The 21,956-nt window shown below is 30.4% G+C and overlaps 1 protein-coding gene across 1 annotated transcript in view; it reads right to left on the bottom strand.

The window, feature by feature from the left end:
- Window positions 1-21,956, bottom strand: part of LOC143911702 (potassium voltage-gated channel protein Shaw-like) — a 183,075-nt gene that overhangs the window by 125,428 nt on the left and 35,691 nt on the right. Inside the window, exon 2 of the mRNA XM_077430707.1 lies at window positions 10,147-10,242. Within this exon, the coding sequence (XP_077286833.1) occupies window positions 10,147-10,190 (44 nt within the window). The 5' untranslated portion in view covers window positions 10,191-10,242. The remainder of the gene's footprint in view (window positions 1-10,146; window positions 10,243-21,956) is intronic.

Here is a 21,956-nt window from a genome sequence, read left to right as displayed (position 1 = left end):
TCGTATGTGTACACATACGAGTTTGCCTTTTTCACGTGTCTATCGGGACTATTAATTAGAGTCGTCGGCCAAAACTCGAATTGGCGTATAAACGGTTCAAATGTTGCGAAAGATTTACGACACGCCACGATCGTAAAAAGTCTACACGAAATTATTGCGTTCGGTTATCAAAATTCGATCGAATTATTTGCGGATGTGTGTTTGAGTGCTTCTATAAGCGTTACGTGTAGAATTTTCTTGCGTAATGGAATTCGTACGTTCATATTGTAAAAGTATGTATGCTCTTTCAATACAAATATAATGCTGTATTTCCACTATTGAAAATTCAATTTTTCTAATTATGTATTCGATTTTTTTTTATTATTAAGCTTTCAAAGAACTTCCAGGTAATGGAAACCCGTATCTTTCGACATGTACACATTTGTATTTTTATAGTGAAAATAAGTGAAAAAAAACTTATTAATTTAAGTGAGAAGGAGATGATAGCTATCTGTATTTACTGTCATTAGATTTTATATAGTTATTTTGTATGTCAAAAAATTGTGTGACTTTCATTATTTATTTATTTATTGAAAAATCAACAGGTCTCAGATGTAGACATTCATAAAAACAAACAATAAATATAACAAAATTATTAAATAAATAATTTAAATTATGCAGAACTATGTACATATTTATGTACGTCTACACAAAAAGTTGTTTACGGTTTGAAATTCTACACATTCCATTACAATTTTCCTACACATTTTGGTGATAATGAACTTTTAAAATGGGTCTAGCCATGAAAATTATTTTCAAATTACAACACACTTGCTTAATTTAATTTTAATTACATATGAAGTCTTTTCGTATATAAAAAGAAGCATTCAAAGCAGATTTTTTTTCGAATACATTTATGTACTGAAAGATTTTGTTATACAATATTCAATTGTATTTTTTTTATTATTACTAAATTATATTCACGATACATCTTACTACTTCATTCAATTCATTTTCATTTTCTATTTTATATATTTTTTTGTTAGTAATTATAGTATTATACATATTACTCTAATGCTAATGTACCTACAGCAAAATAGGAAAAAAATCTCAAAAATCTATTTACAATTCTCATAATATATGTTATAATTGATTGAATATAATACATGTTGTGTTGTCATTATTGTTATTTATTTATTTATTTTATTCTTAACAGACCATTGTGGCATAACAGGAATTCCTAAAGCGCCACAATGGTCAAAAAATATAACAAAAAAAAAACAAAATAACAATTAAACATAAATGAATACATAACGAAAATAATATACTCATCAATTATACATAAAAAAATACATTTGAACATAAACATAAATACATCCATACATAAACATAAAAAATAGCATTTAATAATAACAGATAAAGTAAAAATATCAAATAAAAAAATATAGCATAAGGAATGCCTATATATTGTTATATATTGTTATATTATATATATATATTGAATGTTATATATTGTTATCATTATTTTTATGTTTGTTCCGTCATTCAAATTATCTATTATTATCTTTATATTATTAATATGGACGATGGGGATCGCGCTTTTCTCCCTATCGTATGGGAAAAAAGTTTATATGTATTATTATCATTAAAAAGTACATAATATTAAGTAAGCACTCTCTAAATTCAATGATATAAAGCAGATTATGTTTAGTTAATCTGTGCTTATGTATACCTGAAGGGTATAGACATTTGGTTGTAATCACTCCTCATAAGTGTGCTAGTTTGGTTATTAGTGATTCTTTCAAATAATCTACTGGTTAGTTTGTCTGTAATGTCTGTGTAAGGTTAGTATACATGGGTGGGTTATAAATTATTTTTTAAGGATTTATTTTGTATTGTATTTAAAATTAGGAAAATTCATGATTAAATAAATTAAATAGGTAGAACAATTAAAATTATATTCACATTAATACGAAGTTTGCATTTGTTAAATCCCAAATATAATTTTAATTTACATATGTATATAAAGATTCGTACAGAAAATTGTTTTCTAAATACTTTCGTTTATGTACATATATATGTAAATGTAGGTTTATTCTTGAAACGTCTTTTTTTATTTTTCCAGTCTTTCCTCTCAAAGCTCAACCTCTATCACAAAGAAAATAATTATGGCAGACGGTAAAATAGCTAATGAGCACTGCTTCATATATGATATTACGAAATGGTCCATTATTCTTACATCGAGCAGTATGAGTGGTGAATTTTCCTGTACTAAATTATCGTGATATATGAAACCCACTCTAGGCCGAGTCTAGACCGAAATTAGACAGCTATAATATTTCACTTAAGTGATTCCGCGTCAGGAGCAGTTTGAATCTGAAGTGCTTCGTATATTTCATAGTGGAAAGCGTAATTCATATGAAACCAGTGCTTTTGTCTTTTGGTGTCGTTTTTTCACTTACTGGACGTTGCTGCTAATGGTGTACTATTTTGGTTCCACGTGACGCCGTCGACCGTCGACGGTTTTTCCGCAATTGTTCGGTGGTGTTTTTCTTTTGCGCCGGACGTCCGGGAAAACTCGACGGTGGGGTGCCAGCTTCGGGGCGTAGCCCCCGAGGCGGGGCCCCCGTCGGCCAATTTACGGTTTCCCGTCTGTGATAATTTTCCGGCCAGATCTAAATAATTGCCGCTAACAACGTGAGATAAATCCCGACAACGCGTGTGCAGAAATTGCGTACGTGAAAATGATTTTCCCAAGTGTGTTCGGACTGTGTGGTGCGTGTAATTGGATTTGGGAAAATGGCGGTGAAAATTCAAAACTACTCTGCGTGTGTATTTTCACACGTTCCGTTGCTGTTTGTTATGGCGGAATTGGATCCGTCACGGCGGATTTTTTTAATGTAAAAAAGCTTGAACGTAATATAAGTTTTAATTTAAATGTGAAGTTTTATGGTTTTGCGTGCTGCAAAATTGTTATTATATACTTGAAAACGTTTTATGCATATAAAAAATACATGCTTAAAATAAATTATACACAAATAAAAAATGACGCACTTAAATTGTGTAAGATTGTTTAACCTTGTACAAAATGAAAAATAATTTGATAAATTCAACTAACCAATTTTATATACAATCTAATATATAATTTGGAAAGAGACTTTGTATGTATGTAACCTTCGTTTGATGGTTCGTATTTTTTTTCGATGAATAGGCGCCAATTCGATTTTTTTCGATTCAAAGGATTCGAAGTCCCCAGGGGCGAAGCCACCTTTGCGCCGGGGGCGAAGCCTTAGGGGTCTCAACCCTAGTAGGCGTAGCTGCAAGGGCCCAGGCGCCGCATTCTGGTGTACATATAATTTCGAAAGAGACTTACTATATACATATGTTTGTTTGTTCGTGACAGTCAATTTAATAAAAAAAAAAAATGAGTATTCAAATAAATTTGTATAAAATAAAACTATTCAAATAAATTTAATAAAATGTTTACTATTAGATTAGTCATGTTTAAGCGGTTTATATTACAAATATCGAGCGAAGCCGGGTAATACAGCTAGTACGATAAAAAAAAAAATATATATATACATATATATATATATATATATATATATATATGTGTGTGTGTGTACATATATTATATTATACATTTACAAATGTACATACATACATATTTATGTTATAGCCAGCAGTATGTCTCGGTGGTTGCCTTGATGTTAAGCACCAAGAGGTTAATGGGTTCGATTCCGTGCTAATCTCTAATGCTGCTGGTCAGATTTGGATATTTTTGACTCCAAGTCGATCGGTTCCTATCAAAGTTTGCCAATTTATATGATTTCATTGTTGAAACGGTTCCTCCATCAAATTGGCAAAAACCATCCCAATTTAGTAAAATAAAAGTATGTATGTAAAAATAAAATAAATCAAAATATATACATACTTGTACATATATAAATTGAAAGTATTTCTTTATACATATGTGTTTTTAAATTGATAATAAATTTAAATTATTATCAATTTATTTAAACTAGTTTAAATTTCACATATGAGCCGTTATAATTGAAATTGGCATAAATCCAATTTTCTTCATTTCGAGAAATATCTCGCAAAACATTAAGTATCATTTTTTGCGTTTAACAATATTTAAAAGCACTGGTGGTCTGTTATACGTTTATTTTGATTTTCCAAGATTCTGCACACATTGAATTAAAATAAGTAATCACAATTTGTGAATTAAGTCAAACAGAAATAGTGTTTTTGGAACTGAAAATTGGACTTTCGCCACTTTCAAATATAAAGGCTCATTGATTCAATAAGATTAATACTCAATAGATTCTCAGGTAAAGCCAGGCATTGCAAGTTGTATTTTTATCTGTCAACGCCATTGATTAAATAAATTAATCAGTTTTAATTGAAATTTTTACTTCACAATACAATCATTCTTTGTGGCTTAGAGTGTATTCTTTCTTACAAATTTCATATATTTTAAGCATTTTATTATTTTAAGTGAATTTCATTATTTTTACGGCTTAAAAAAACACAAACGAATTCCGTAAACTCATAAATATATATACAACGAATTGTCTTCGGGCAAACAAAACACATATTATTATTATTTTTTAATAAAACATGGCACAAAAATACTGACAGTGAAACAAAATTTATTAACCGTTTCTTCTAAGCTGAAAAAAATTATTTTATTTTTTTTAGCAAAGCGCTATCAAGACATTTTTCGCGTTTCCTCGAATACCGTTTAGCGTTATCTTTTAAATTGTTCGCATAACTTTTCTCGTTTTATTTTCGTTAGTATTTTACGGTAGGTTATCCAGCTGCACCTGAAATAAATAACGGCAAACAATGGCGAGAGACGTATTCGCATCACACTGAACACACATTACCGAAATGAATACTATTAGTATATATTTGTGTACGTATACTTTATGTATATGTTATATAATACAATAAATTCTGATTTACGAGGCGTATGAAGCGCTCTGACTTTCTAAAGGGCACGTCGTAATCAAGTAAACGCAAGTATATTAATTAAGCTCAGTTCTCATGGAACGCACACACGCATATTGTTGGATATGTTATTATATGTATGTACATACATAAATTTATATACCGGGTGGTTTGGAAACAATCATACGATTGGTGACTTAAAAATGGACTTAAACTGAAAAGTGTATGTAGTATTTACTAGTCAGGTTGTCGTAAATTTGAAATTTGTAAAATTTCAGCTCGGATGATATCTTTTGACTTTGCAATAGTTTTAATTAGTTGATAAGTTGAACGTATATTTTCTCCTTTGAGTGTATATTCTCATAAGGTGAAATTGCATTCTAGAAAACCTGGCAACATTTCCTAAACGTGAAATGAAATGTTGTGCGAACATTTTCTCTACGATATTCTTGAAAATTTATGCATGATTGGCATGATGCAATTTATTTATGATTTTAGTCGATAATCGCAGTTCTAACCCATCTTGAGAACCAAACTACATATACCCCATTCCAAAATAGTTTGGTTTTCTAAAATTTAAGAAAAAAAAAAACCCAGAGATCGTGCTGTAAAAAACTACTATGTCCAAAAGCGCTATGTCCAATATTTATTGATTATTATACATAAAGCGATTGTACGCAGTTTTTTGTGCTAATGTGTGATCTTATTTTACTTGCGCATTGCAAATATTTATTACTCTTAAACATACTTGTAATTACATCTTATTTGTTATACATATGTACTCTCACCCTATATAACAATTTTTTTCGACCATTGTGGCGCAAGGGCTGGACCCCAGCACCTTGTCCATACAATCGTATTGGATTTCTCCCTTCTTCAATTATGGCACTAGATACAATATTTTTGAATATGCTATGGATATACACCATAGGCATGGTTCTATTTTTTTATTTTTTTGATTAATTGATTTTTTGATTTATCAAAAAAAAAAAAAATTGAACCATGCCTATGATGGATATAAATAGCATACTAAAAATAATTTCTCTAGTGCCATAATTGAGGAAGGGAGAAGTCTAATACGTTTGTAATTGGGAGAAGTCTGATAAGGCGCTGGGGTTCAGCCCTCTCAAGAGGGCTGGGTACCCGAAACCTTAATTTTGTTGCCGTTCCTTTCTTCGATATATATGTATGTATATTGAGTGAATGCGACAATATATATCATAAATATATATATATATATATATATATATATATATATATATATATATATATAAGCCAGCAGCGTGGCTCGGTCGTTAAGCTTCTGCTTAACACTGAGAGGCGCCGAGTTCGATCCCTTGAGCTGACCTCGATTGAAAAGAATTTTTCTGAGTATATCTGTAATGCTGCTGGTCAGACCAGGATTTGTGACTCCTGGTTGATCGTTTCCTATCAGAGTTTGCCGATTTTCTCGGATTTCATTGTTGAAACGATTCCCGATTAAAAATTGGCTAAAAAAATCCTTCCTACCCACTATGTCACCACTATTTGAGTATGATTAATGTAAATATTACAATAAAAATGTATGTACAATTCATAGATGTCTCGTTAATTGTCGAGTTTAAGTCAGTGTCTCGTAATTTAGCGACTTATGTATATAATAAAAAAATGCTGTATTGTTTGTAATTTGGCCAGGAAGGCGCATTGGGGTTTTACCTGTAATGCCTTCCTGGTATGAAATAAAAAAAAATAAAAAAAAAAAAATATATATATATATATATATATATATATATATATATATATATATATATATTGAGTGAATGCGACAGTTGTGCCTCGACCAGATAATACCTATTTTAAATTGACAAAATCAAGGTTTCGTATTCTCCAGTTTTGTCCTCCGAAAGTGGCCCAATTTTAAAAAAAATTTCGTTATCGGTATGAGAAAGATGTTTTCTATGTTTGTGTTTTCTTATTTTTTTAAAAATCAACAGTTAAATTAGCACGCTGGACTGTTTTCGTGGATGTAAAAACGAGGCAATTTTATAGATGTTTGGTGGCTCCTATAAAAAATAATAACTATTCAAAAAAATAAAAAAATAGAAACATGCCTATGGTAGATATCCATAGTATATTAAAAAATAATTTCTCTAGTGCCATAATTGAGGAAGGGAGAAGTGTAATACGTTTGTATGGACAAGGCGCTGCTGTCCAGCCCTCTTAAGCGGTTCCTGTAAAGGCACAATGGTCAAACTTAAATAAAATCTTAGCTTTCACTCGGTTGATGTTCTTGAAATTTCTCACACACATTGATTTCAAATTGAAATATAATATTTTATCATAATTTAAATTAAGCCCTAGCAAAATAGAACATTTTATCAAGCGCAGTCTCCATGTCTATGCTACTAATTGTCTTATTTCTCCCGTCCCACCCTGTATTGTGTACTGTGTACATGTGAGGAAGACAGGTGAGGGTGACTGTTTTCCATCGTCTAAACCGCATATTTATCACGGTTTAAGCAGTGGCAGATTTTCGCCTAGTTGTCTGTTGTATGTTAGGTACATACATATATCGTCGCGATTTTCCGCCGAATTAATTCAACGCGTGGCGTTCAAAACCGTCCGATAATAATTAATAAGACCCAAAGCCTGAGATAGGCGAGGATTTACGACGAGCCCAAACACCCCGCTTATATAACAATATAACTGGCCGTGTTATGTGAAAGGAATGAACCAGTTTCCCGAATGCAAATGGGAAATTTTCCGATGCACATTATTATCGAATATATGTATGTATGTACATACAAAATTGTCCCGTATAACCGGTTCGGATATGGTCATCGATGTCTAGAATATATGAATACGGTGATGTTATTTTTAATTGGATTTTCGTCCCGCAATAAAACTTAATCGCCTATTTTTCGCTTACGTGTTCAATTAAAAGCGTTGACATTTCGAAACCGAAAGCTCGCGCGTTGGAAAAACTCGCTCCGAATTATTATAACGCGTTAATATTTACGATGTCATTAATATTTACGTGTTGCGATTTCGCGAATGAAAGTTGTTCGCTTTGTGTTATTTGTATATTTAGTGGTATAGTACATAGTTCGCTTTCTTCTAATGATTTCAAATTGAAAACATTTTCATTTTTAAATTACTAATTATAAAACACAACATTAATATAAAGGTTAAAACAAATCTTTGAAGTTTGGTTAAAGTTTAGAAAAGTTAATCAATACTATGAATGGACCCAACATTATTTAGGTTAGACTTCAGACTGAAGAAACTATACGAAACTATACACACCGGTGAGGTAAGATGTATCTGAAATAGTTTTAGTGCCATTTATCAATCGGTACAAATCACACAGTAGTTATTTGCAACTTGAAATTCACCCCCATTCGAAGAGACGTCAACCGCCAAATGTCAAATCTGACACAATTGGCCATAAGACAATCATTAATATAACATATGTAAATAAAAATCTCGAACCTAAATATACATACATATGTGTAGGTACAATTTTTCGCTAAATTAAGGACCACTCTTACATAAATATTGTTTTATAAAGGGCTTAAATGCGCTTTATAGGCTCAGGTTTCTGAACGGTGCTCCGATTTAATTGATCTTTATTAGGCCATTTATTAAAAGCGCTCAAAGCTGTATTTGAAATGTTTACGCTTTATTTAATTTTAATTAGCATTCCGGAAGCCGAATCATTATTTTATAAATGCGACCTTTCGTTGGTATGTAAGTAATACGTACATATCTCTCTTAAATGAATTATTGTTCCAAAGTGGCAATATTTAATTTGTCTAATTATTTCCGTTGTATTTATCGATTTTGAGCGTATTTTGGAAAGGTGTACCAAAACATAATAGATTATTTTACATATCATATCGAACTAATGTAATAAAATGATTTATTTGTGTAAAATTAGTGGTGATTTGTAATAAAATTTTGATGGAAACTTCATATTAACTTTAATTTTATTGATATTTTAGATCACTTTCACTAGATCGCGAAACTTTTTTCAATATTCAATGAGTGAGTTTTTTCTAAATCGAGTTTATATTTATATTTATTTTATATTTTCTAAATCGAGATTTGTGATCTTGATGTACATTTTGACAGAAAATTAAGCATTCGTAATGAGATATTCTTATCTGTATACGATGTATTGAAATGGGTTTTTAACTGTATAAAATGAAATAAAAGAAATATCTATTTTTTTTAAACCAAGTACATATACAGATAATCTTAAGGGGTATGATTAAATGCCTAATAAATAACTGAATTATGTATTTATCAATTTTTCGTAGAAAATATGTCATCAGCATACAACGAAAGTCGATTAGCTAAGAGTTTTTGTAATATTGAATTATTAATGCGTTAAGTGTAAAATTTCTTTGTCTTTGTACGTTTATATTATACATATATGTAAATATGAACATTCATATACAGTAAAAGCTCATTTTCTGAATATTAAATTATATAAAACTTACATATATACATAAATTTATTATATGTGACAAAATTGCCATTTTATTACAAGGAAGAATAATTTAGTTTTCAAATGTGCCAATATTTTATTTCCCAGACAAAAAACTGCTTAAAATTACGAAAATCCGTATGCTCTCGTTTATTCAATAGACCAGTTTATAGGTTTTCGTTCTATGCTCATTTTTAACGATATGATGATTTTTTTACTGAAACGTAAAAGAATATATTTTACTTATTGATAATATACTTTAATCATCTTAAAATATTATATGTAAATGTATGCAAATCAAAAATGTATATTTATTCACAATTTTTAATGTATCTCTAATCTTTATTTAAATTTTCATACACACCCACAAATAACGAACCGTGAATGCATACAGATCGGAAGTGGGCGGATTTTGGTCGTAATTCTTTTTTATTATTATAAATTTTCCGAGTTGTTTGCGGATCTGAAGTGTCGAGTGGTAATCACGCGTAATTTGGGTATGATGGATTGCTAGCCGGGATTTCTAAATGGAATATATTAATATTTGATCCCCCTTTGCGAAGGTGGATGACGATGCGTCGAAAGTACCTACGTACGAGAAAAAACACACGTTTATATTACATATGTATGTATATATTATATACATACATATGTATATTTATATATATGTGTTTACACGTTAAATAAATTCAAGTTCAAGTGTGTTGGAGTTAAGTGAAGTGGCACAAGACGTTGCTCACCTTATACCGCCCACGTTGAGTATAATTCTGTTTTCGCCGTCCATTGCCTCTGCGTGTGTATCATTATTTCACGGTGCGCGTTTTCTGGCTACGCGTCTGTAAAAAAATGGAATACATATTAATATTGTATAATAATTATGTTGTGGAACGTATCTAGAATGGTCGAGAATTATTTCAATTTTTTTCAATGATTTTGTCTGGTCTTCATGAACGGTCGAACTTAGGTCTGTGCGCACGGATGTGATAATGCTCTCACGTATTATTTTTGTTTATTTTACGCAATATTTATTTTTATTTTTAACCCATTCGACTTTCATAGATATGAGGAATAGTTTGTTATTGTTTAAGATTTATTCTGTGCTACATTTTATGTATATTTTCAGGCTTGATTTGGGTATGGCTAATTACGTCAAAATATTTTTTGATTTTTAAATGCTTTTTATTATTACTAAATTATGTTCACAGTACAACTTATATCTATTTTAATAGCTACTGATCTACTGATCATTTTCTATTTTAAAATTTTAATTTAACTTTGTTAGTAATCATAGTATTTATATTATTCTAATGTTAATGTACTGCATAATAGGAAAAATAGCTCAAAAACCTATTTACAATTCTTATAAATGCCCATAATACATAATAGTAATTAAAGACTCAAAGCAGATTTTGTTTAGGTAATCTGTGTTTATAACTGAAGGGTTTAGACATTTTATTGTAATCACTGAGCCTCTTCACAAGTGTGTTAGTATGGTTATTAGTGATTCTGTCATATAATGTACTGGTTAGTTTGTTAGTAATGTCTGTAACAAACGGAATATTATTTATGACATGCGGTTTTTTCAAGTTGGTATATATGGGTGTATTATAAATTATTTTAAGGGATATATTTTGTATTATTTGGAGCTTGGAAAGGTTAGTATTCGAGGCTTTATTCCATACAGGTGAAGCATGGTAATATAAAAATTGTAGATTGAAATTATCTTTTGTAAGTGCTATAAATTTATTTCATTATATAGAAGTATGTGAATGTACATTGAATTGCCCTCATGCGATGATTTTCATATAAATAATAGCGTATTTTAATTATGCCATTGATATATTTAAATTATTTTCAAACTTTAACATACAATGAATATTACTAAAATGGTTTGGATCTCATCTACAGACAAAATATAGTGTTAATAATTGATTAAACTGATATTATTCATTGAATATTTTAGATAAGTATGTACATACATATTTAAAAAGTATTTTGTAATACATTAAATTTGATATTTCGATGTAAGCTACATGGTATTTTGTTTATTTTAGATACAAATGTGTATCTGTTTGTATATATGTAATATATTATAATGTGTGTGATTTATATGAACGGATCCTGCAACCTTCATTTTTAAATGTGAAACAGTTTATTAAGCAAGTTGTGCAAATTTCATTAATAGAACTTTCAAATTGAATAACCTTTATGAGGGATTTTCTAATATTCCAACGCAATGTTTGCATGGGAAATACATACATATACGTACTTTCTAGTATGTCCACTCGCTCGGATTTGAACAAAGTAATATATTGTTCATGTAAATTATACAAAGTGAAGCCGCACAACCCAAGCCGGGTTTGCCAACTACCAAAATTTGGCTTACCATCCGGTAGTGGTTTCAAAATCGCGTTTTGTCAAACCTAAATATAGATACACCTGTCTCAAAACATTTCGTACATTACTCGGGCAGCTACTTAGCCTCTGCGAATGAAACTCGATATTTTTGATACTCAACGCTGGGTTTTCGCTAATTGGGAAATTGATAAATAATTTTCGTAGAGATGCGAAAAGTCCTAGAGTGGATGGCAATCTCGGTCTTTCCACGCTTAATTTCGTTCACCGGTAATTACTATTTCAAGTTGGGCAACTGATTCCATTTTGACTAGAATCCTTTGTTCGGCGAAAAGGTCGACTCGCATTTTCAATTTAAATTATAACCAAACTCTTGCAGCGAAAATGGACGTGGCGAATATTGAAAATTCGACAATCCCATTTTCGGAACGTATGAAAAGACGTCGTCTTAATGCTGTAAGCCGACGACGATTAATAAATCAGCATTAATCGTCGTCGAAGATTAATGCTGATTTATTTTCCTTTCTGAGCTTAATATAAATAAAGGTCTTTTATTCATCGTTGGATTAACTCAATACCATTGAGAATAATATTTTTTCACCGGGATTTGTTTTTCTCGTTACGAGTATTACATGTACGTATGTACATATGTATATGCGTTCGATTATGAACATGTTCGCAGGCAGTTATTTATAACGGAATATTTTTTCCAGATATCTAACAAAGAATACGTCGTTATATTCCCATTATTAGTATACCTGTATCCCCTGGGCTCAATACGAACATTTTTATTATAGCTAAAGTCTTAACATTTCATTGAATTTTTATTATAGCTCAAGTTGGGTCGGGCCGCAATCTACAAAAACAATTCGAATAAAATCGCCAAACTCCATTTTGTAACTTCGAAACCGTTTGTTTGTTGAACGTTTTTGTTTAAAAAATAAATATTGTTTAAAATAATATTATTACTTTATTTCGGTGTTTGCTTAAGCAAAATAACCTTTCTGTGTATAAAAATTATATATATATACATACATACGTGGCCATTTTTATGAAAGTGAATAAGTAACTTCTGGAAAAATATTTCGAACATATTATTTATTCTAAAAAATAGCTTTTATCATATTTACGGTGACCATATTTTTTTAGAGAAAACAAACGACGTATAAAAAATCATTTAATAACATAAAAAAACGCTTTGTAAGTTTATAACATTTATTATAAAATAGTAGGATACAAAATTTAGAATTTGAAATCTATTTATTGCACAGTATTGAAATTTAAATGATATTAACGTTCGTTTCTATAAAAACAAAATATTGAGATAGAAAACCAATCTTTATAAACGTGACAAAGTGAAAAGTTAGCGAAATAAAATGATAATAATAACATCACGGAAAAAAAGTATATTTTTTGACCTTTAAAATTCGCTAGATAATCATTTATCAGTGTTTTAAAGCATTGGAAAGCTACAATCAATAGGAAAAACATCCGAATATTGATTCCTATGGTCACTTTCGGACTAGCAATATGTAATAAATACTGTAAAGACCAAGAAACTGTTAAAATTGCGCATTTTTGTAAATGTAACAGAAAGAAATTGGCAAAAATCATTGTCATAGTGAGTCAAAATTAGTAAGGATTGATTAATCTACGCTCCGGGAATTTTTTTTGTTGCTCTGTGTCTTCAATACAGATTTGATAAAATCTGTGAATTGCATCTTTAAATATTTTTGCCGTTAATATTTTTAGCGATAGTCCATATTACAAAATAAAGGTCAAAAGGGCAATTTTAGAATATAAATATATCTGGAGGACAGAGCAGTGAAATAAAAGACTTTCCTCTTAAATATAGAACGTATGGTCAGAGTAACTCAGATATTCACCCTCATTTGAATTTGTCAATAATTTTACGTTTTCTGCTTCGTTTCCTTATTACAGAATCACTAGTTGAAAACATCCCAAGTGCTTTTAAATTTAAATTCAAAAATGTGATGATGAAATTTATTGCATCTTATGTAGCTCTGCACTCTCGGGGGCTACTTTACAATTCAAAAATGCAACTCAATGCACACAGAAAAATCTCGCACTATCGAAATTTCAATGGAATATGTTGTTTATTATTTATTTTCAAAATAGCTCAGCTCGCATTATATTTATGCGGGACTTTTTCCCACGTATCATATTTTCATACGCCTCTCATTCGGATTTCAACGATTCGGTTTTTGAAAATATGGCTTTCGTTCACGATATTTTCCGCATACGTTTTGCATACGTTCGAAATGAAAAAGGATGGACTTATTCCGAACGAGTGCGTACGACCGCGACGGAAAATATGTATGTATACATAAATATGTACATACTGTATTGAATAGGCCCTTATTTCGTATTGCAGTAAAATGTTTCGTTTGAACGCGACTGGCGCAAATAATATGTACATACATTCAGATTTCAAACGGCGACGTTTCTTCGTTTCAAACGACGACCGTGCTCGAGTTGCAATTTTACACTGACGTTTAATATCTGTATGTATAAATATTGTAGCTAATGTCGTCCGGAAGAATTTTCGCTTGCGAATATTTTAGCGTGCACAATTTTGCCTACGCGAGGGAAATTTGTAGGTCTCGGTCAGAGACGGGGGCTAAAATTTTAGCTTATGTTTTAAAACGTTCTTGTTTGCCCGAAGTAATCTCATTACCTCGATCGAACAACGTTTGCATGCCTATTTATTTGTGCGAACGACAGTTTTAAGTGAGGTATTTTTTAATTAATATATCCTCTTGAGTTTCATGGAGAAAACGCGCATAATCAGCTTACGCACATATTTTTATTTTTCTTTTGTAATTATATTCTATATTGTATATTTGATGTAAACAAACTAATGAAATAAAACTCATCGGATACGTTCTCTTTTTGGTTTTTATTAAAAATTTTAAATGAATTTTCGATATTTTTACTTACCTCCTTTACGTTTCACATGGCTTTCGTCTCAGTGGTCATTTTTATCTCTTATCCGATCGTTTTCATACTTTGCCATATTGCTCATTTTGGTCATCAATATACGTAAATGTATCGTCTGCCATTACGTTGGAGATAAAATATCGTATACAATGCGTATTAAATATCCAGAATCTCGGGTACGGTGATATCTATGACGGTACGGCAAGCTACCATAATCTATCTTCAACCTTTTCGCCTTGATATGGCCATTTCAGATTTTAATTGTTTTAACGCCTATAATTCACTCTATATTTTATAAAATTTGCTCTATAGGTTTTCGTTTTCTCTAATATATAAATATTTATAGTTTTAACTCTCATATGTATATAAAAATTTCAAATTTGGCGTGTAGCTTCTTGTAAGGTAATACACGATATATATTGATTTTTGGCCAAATATGTCAGATCTGACATTTCACTGTTTATCTCCTCAGTTGGTTTTATCTGCGAGATAAGTATTCAATAAGAAGTTATGTTGTATCTAATTGTCAATATGATTTACAATAAGCTACATACATTTAGTTTTTTACAAAAAGCTTATTTTATCTCGATATTTGCAAATGGTTGATGGACTATTGGCCGAATAGACACTTGGCGGACGAGCATTTGGCCAAATGGACTCTTTGGCCGAATGAAATTTTTAATTGTTTAAATTTATCAAATCTTGGTGATTTCTGAATAATGCATCTGATTTCAATGAGTTTTGAATAATTTCGATGGACAAGCGGTCAAATGTCCGTTCGCTCGGCCAAAAGTCCATCGGTGGGATGTCCATTCCTTCGGCCACATGTCCGTTTATCCTATTTTCCGTTTGGCCAAAAGTCCATCGGTCTAATGTCTCTTCGGTCAAGCATTCGTCGGCCAAACGTTCACGCATGGTGCAAATATACATTGTTATATTGCTGCAGAAAACATTTGAAATATTTTTCTTTTCTATTTTTCTTGACTATCTAACAAATAGTACAAATCTCTTAATGAAATTTTCATAAACAATTTTATTCATTATCAAATTTTGAAATTCTCACTTTTGTTTTGAATCGTTTTTAAATTAAAACAAAATTTTACTTACTAAAGTGTTGAATATACATACATATGTATGCAGATATACATTTTTTTCAAATTTATTTTACTTATTCAAAACTCCAAACAGAAAAAACAGACTTATTGATATAAAAATTTTCAGCCAAGTAAATACCGATTTTACGTTCATATACACAGTCTATATTGCCAATTTATCTGATTTCATTGTTGAAACGCTTCCTCCATCAAATTATGTAGAAGTCTAAATCCATTGATGTCTCTACGAAAGAATTAATTAATTAAATAAGTAGCCATCTTGAGTATGCCAGCCAAATTTGGAACCCTCATTACGTTATTTACATATATTGATCGTATTTAAGCTATTCAAAAACGTTTTCTTAGGTATTTGTCATTAAAATTTAATATAAAAGAAAAGAAATTACGAATCCCAATGTCGTAGGCTTCATATCCTTCCCTTGTATTATTGACGCAACTTAGCTGATATAACTTTACCTTCACGGATACTACGAGGTGACATCGACTTAAAGCTTACTTAGGATAGCTCTGTTATCCTAAGTAAGTTTTCTTTATATGTACCAAATCGGTCCCTACGAAAATGGTCCCTTTTGCGTGCTTCCATTGCCTCCACTAATTATTGTCGAAACTCTTATATCGTCAGAGTGTGCAATTTTTACAATGGCTTAGATGAGAATATTGACCTATTTAATGACAGTTCAATTACTATTAGGAACTTATTTGCAAGATTGTTTTTTTTTAACCCGTTCTTTTTTTCTTTTTTTCTTTTGTTTTTTACTTTAATCATTTTTGCTTAATTTTCTACTGTTACTCACCAATCTACTATTACTTTCTACTATTTTTTACGAATTTGTCATTATTTATCTTTTTGTATTGTTATTTTTTGTTCTTTTTTATTGGCCTTCATAGCAAGTTCCATTTTTCATCTTTCATGCTATTTGAAGAAACTTTTAATTGCGTTATGTTTAACTATTTGTTTTATTATCTTTATTTTAGATTTAAGTTTCTCTCTGTTTATTAAATTAATTAATTAACTATTAATTTGAATTGATAGATTATGTTATATGCGTTATATGCATTATAAAAATAATGCTGCAATGTTTGTAATTGGTTAGGAAGGCGAATTGGTGTGTGCCTGTTAGATTTTCTGTTATCACTATGGCTAAATATATACAATATGTATATACTATACATATTTAGAAGTTTTTTTTATTTTCTGTAGTATTACTTCTATTTTTATTTTTGCCAGAATACAAATTATAACATACATACATACATACATTTAGTTGTAGTCAAGTCTTATTTCATACTGCATATTTTATAATGAAATCGTTGCTGCCGAGACTGAATGCGATATTTTCCACCTTAGTGAGCGTAAATTGTCGGAAATTACTCTAACCCATTTATCTGGTAGTCTGCGCTCATCATTGTTTTCATGATTGATTGTGATTTATGAGTGAAATTTTGATTAACTCTCTTCCATTTGGGCCTTACAGGGATGTTTTGTATTTGTAGTTGTTTCTTACATATTTATTGAAACTGGCTGTAGGTGCAAGGCATTCCTTATGCTATATTTTATTTGATATTTTACTTTATCTGTTATTATTAAATGCTATTTTTTATGTTTATGTATGGATGTATTTATGTTTATGTTCAAATGTATTTTTTTTATGTATAATTGATGAGTATATTATTTTCGTTATGTATTAATTTATGTTTAATTGTTATTTTGTTTTTTTTTGTGTTATATTTTTTGACCATTGTGGTGCTTTAATTATATAATAAATAAATATATATAATAAATATTTAATAAATAAATAAATATATGTAAGTTTCACGGAAGATTTTATATAAATGGTGGGTTTTAGGTGTTCCTCTCGGATTTTCCAACGTTTATATTTGACTTTATAGATAATATTGTAGCATAATAATGAAACGGTTAAATTTTCCATCAAAGTCAGTCAAGCAAGAGTGAATAATTTGCATGTTATTTCATCTATTTGCATCAATTCGTTTGAATTTGATCGTTTTAAACATAGAGAAAGTGGAGTGTTGCTCTCGTCAAAATTTTAATGTTAATGGATGAATATTTAAATTTTGTCACGACCGCGCGTTAACTTTACTATTCGACGGTGTTTACTTGCCACTCTGTTTACAATGTTCACATCCCTTACTAGTTACGGCAATGTCAATATAAAGCACTATGTATATACACACGCTATTTATAAAATAAAAATGTATTGTGTTGATGAGATTGCCGAAGGGGTTCAAACTCAAATAAACACATGGGAAAACACGACCCCTATTATAACTTTCTGACTTTCAACCCACATCATACTTTTTCGTCTTGATTCCGTTAAGATATCGTACAGTTGTGCATGTATTAATTAAATGTTCGTATTTGTTTTCCATTTGTATGTATATATGTATGGATGTATGTATAACTCGTACGTTCACATGACGTAGAGTTTGTTTGAAAATCAATATGAAATTTTGATAAGTGATGTATGTAGGCGTGGAAGATTAACGATCTGGAAAATTAACACATCATTCTCGACATTTTGTGTGTTTGCTCGCAAATCGACTCTTGAATATTTAGCATAAATTTTGCGAGAAATAAAATCGACCTCTCATATTACGTAATTCGGAAGCTTTTATCTTTGGACGAGATGGTTGGTAAAATCTTATCCGCGTTATTCGAAGCAAAGGTCAAAACTCGAAATGCAAATGGATCAATTCTGGGAAAAGGAAACGTTCGGATTTCGTTCCCGTAATCCTGCAACAGGATACTTTTCGAGGAGAGTCGTTGAGATAGCGTTCCCAGAAATCTGCATTTATTCCCCAGATGTCCATGAGTGGCCTTCGAACGTATTTTCGTCGCAATTCTGCTCAAGATTTCTCAACTCTAAAGCGAAACAAAACATCGAAATATGTATCTCACTGTAAAGTTAGAAATTTCGCATTGCATAAGACTAAGTATAAGAGTAAAGAGTTTCATATGTAAGACGTGAAAACTGTTTTCCAATTTGTTACGAGAGAACAACGTAAATAAAAGGAAAAGCTAGAGTGTCACTTATACAATCTACAAAGTTTCATATTGGATATTGTATTGTACATAGACGAAATGCGGAAATCTCACCCGCACCTGCTGGAATTTTCAAATGAAACATTTCCGTTTAGTATGAAATGATTTGATATTTTAAAATGTATCTACTAAAACGACACTCATTTTAATCTGTAAAATATGGGCTACCAACTGTTTACTTTATTCTGGGCATATCTTCATTTTGAGATCTTAAATTTCCGTATCATCTAATATATAATTTCGAAAGAGACTTTGTAACGTTTAATTTATGTAAGATTTGGATGATAGAATTCGTGACGTTATCGAAAAAATCTAATTTTCTATGAGGACGATATCTATATCGATTTCGGTTCTTTTTCTGTTCAAATTTCGATTTCGATTCATGTTTGAGTTCCGGATCCTGATTCTTTTTCAGTTCCGGATCCGGATTCATGTTTCAGTTCTGGTTCCAGATTCCTGTTTCAGTTCCAGATCTGGATTCCTTTTCCAGTTCCGGATTTCGATTCCTTTGTCATTTCCGGATCCTTAATCCTTTGTCAGTTCCAGATCCAAATTCCTTTTTCAGTTCCGGATCCGCATTCCTTTTTCAGTTCCGGTTCCAGATTCCTGTTCTGGATTTGTGTTTCAGTTCTAGTTCCGAATTTATTTTTCAGTTCCAGATCAGGATTATTTTTTCAGTTCTGGTTGCGTGTGTGTGTAATTCATTTCTGATTGTCTGTCGTTAAATTTATTTTTTTAGCATTTTTTAACAAATAAATTAAATTAAAAAACAAATTAATGTTTACTATTAGAATAAACATGTTTAAGCGGTTTATATTACGAATATGTATGTATATAAAACCGATTAGGCTTCTACTTTACCCTCTTACATATTTGGATTTCACTCTTTAACACCTTTAATGTATACGGTCACCGAATTGTATTATGTGGGTTATAAATCAAGATTTATTTTCATTAAATATAAAACAAAAATATTATTACATCACTTCAGGACTGCCATCAGGAGAGTCTTGGTTGATTGATCCATTTCTATTTCTATATCTATTATATATTCTTTATCCAATTAAATTATATCACTTTATGTTTAATTATACATACATTGTCATATTTTAGTTTTTATTCTATTCTTTTTCATTTGTTTGTCTATACATAATTTTTCACTAGTTTGTCTGTACTAGATATATTATGTATTTTGTAAAAATCTATAATTGGGCCCAGATATTATTTCGTTATATTTATTCTTTATTTTTATGAATCTCTACATCTGAGGCCTGTTGATTTTTCAATAAATAAATGTGCTGTTGCACTTAAGTCTATGTGCAATAGCAATGGGGAAATATATGGAAAATGTATGCGTTTTCATCAGAATTTCAAGTTTTCACACTTAAAATTTTATTTAATAAACTTAAGGTCACCAGGCGCAATCAAGGTTGCGGAAAATTCTCCACAGGGCACCCTTGTACTTGATTACATTATACAATTACATGGCAGTAGCTCTCAGCCAAATGGGAAAACGGAGAAAATCTAATTAAAATAGCCGGACTGCGTCCATACATACATGTATAGAAGTCCTCTCGAGGGCAAGTACTAACTGCCGGTTGGGTGGTACATACTCGTTAAATTGCTACAAGGAGCATCTTTCACAACCTGCAAACTTATTTAATATGTTTTCCGCATGTGAAAGTTGAAATTTTTCATCTCTTAACGTTTTTAAATTAATCAGAATACATTTCGGGCAACGTTTCTTGGGAAATTTGTTACGGTTAGTGAGAGCCACTTAATGGCGCAGCGAAATGGATAGGATATATTCGTATCTTTATTTTTATTTTTTTCGAGATTCATACAATCTCGTTCTATAAATAAACCGTCATTGACCTAGTCTTACTTTTTTATTTTTGCTTTAAAATGTGAATAAAATTGATTTGTATTTAAAATAGTTCAAATATTAAAGCTCCAACTCCTGGGCTTTATTTCTAAATCATCAACAAAAAATATTTGGTAGGTTGGATTTATCATAATTATTTACTTTAAATTTTTGTAAAGGCTTTCCAGAAAGTGTTTCAAATTGCAGCTATAATATTTAAGTATTTTTAAATCACGAAGATCAATGTGAAAACCCGTACAAAAATGTAAGAACCACTTTGATCTTTGGTGACAGAAATACGGAATAAAAAATCAAAATAAGACATTTCTCATTTAGTTTCAAAAAATTAAATCAAATAATAATAGATGAATATTAATATTAATATAATAATAATAGATGATAGATGAATATTCAGATGCTTCATCTAAAAGATAACTAGAAATGTTTTCCGAATTGAAAATAGAAGCCATTCTCTGAAATTTGAATAAAGCTGACTGGGATCGCTTGTTACCTTATACATATGTACATATGTTTGGTTGAATTGAAAATTTAGGAATTTTATTTATCTATTAATTTGAAAAATTAAATCAATTATACGTATACATATAAACGAATTTAACAGATTATTATACTTTGTATGTGTGTGTAAATAATTTTTTAAAGGCATTTTGGTGACGATTCCTTAGTAAAAAGAAATAAAAACGGATGCCTCGAGAATTTATCTTAGCTTTTTTCACAATAAAACTCAATTGCCTGTAAAATTAACATTCGACGCTACATAGTAAAAAGTGGGGAGAATTTTACAATCGCCCTCGTAAAAAAAGCAGTGGCCATTATATGTATTTACGTTTAGTTTAATACGATTAAATTGTCGCAATTGTAAATTTTAAGGTACATTTTAAGTAAATATTTTGTCATAGGTATACATATATATGTACCTTATACATATAAATATAACATAAAATGTATCTGTATTTTAATTTGTTATCTCACTGACGATGGTGGCCTTTGTAAGTTTTCACATTTTAACCGCCGACGCAAAGGTTGCTCTTATCTGTTATTAAATTTAAAATGAAAAGAGCAACAGCGACGGAAATTCAACGTACAAAACGGAAAGTAAAAAGAATCCTTGTTAAGTTGGGGCTGTACAGATACGTTATCTTATATATCATACTTACATATATGTATGTT

The sequence above is a fragment of the Arctopsyche grandis genome, chromosome 5 (assembly GCF_051622035.1).
Source record: "Arctopsyche grandis isolate Sample6627 chromosome 5, ASM5162203v2, whole genome shotgun sequence".
NCBI lineage: Eukaryota > Metazoa > Arthropoda > Insecta > Trichoptera > Hydropsychidae > Arctopsyche > Arctopsyche grandis.
Note: the sequence above shows the minus strand (reverse complement) of the source record. Positions and strands in the feature narration are given on the sequence as shown.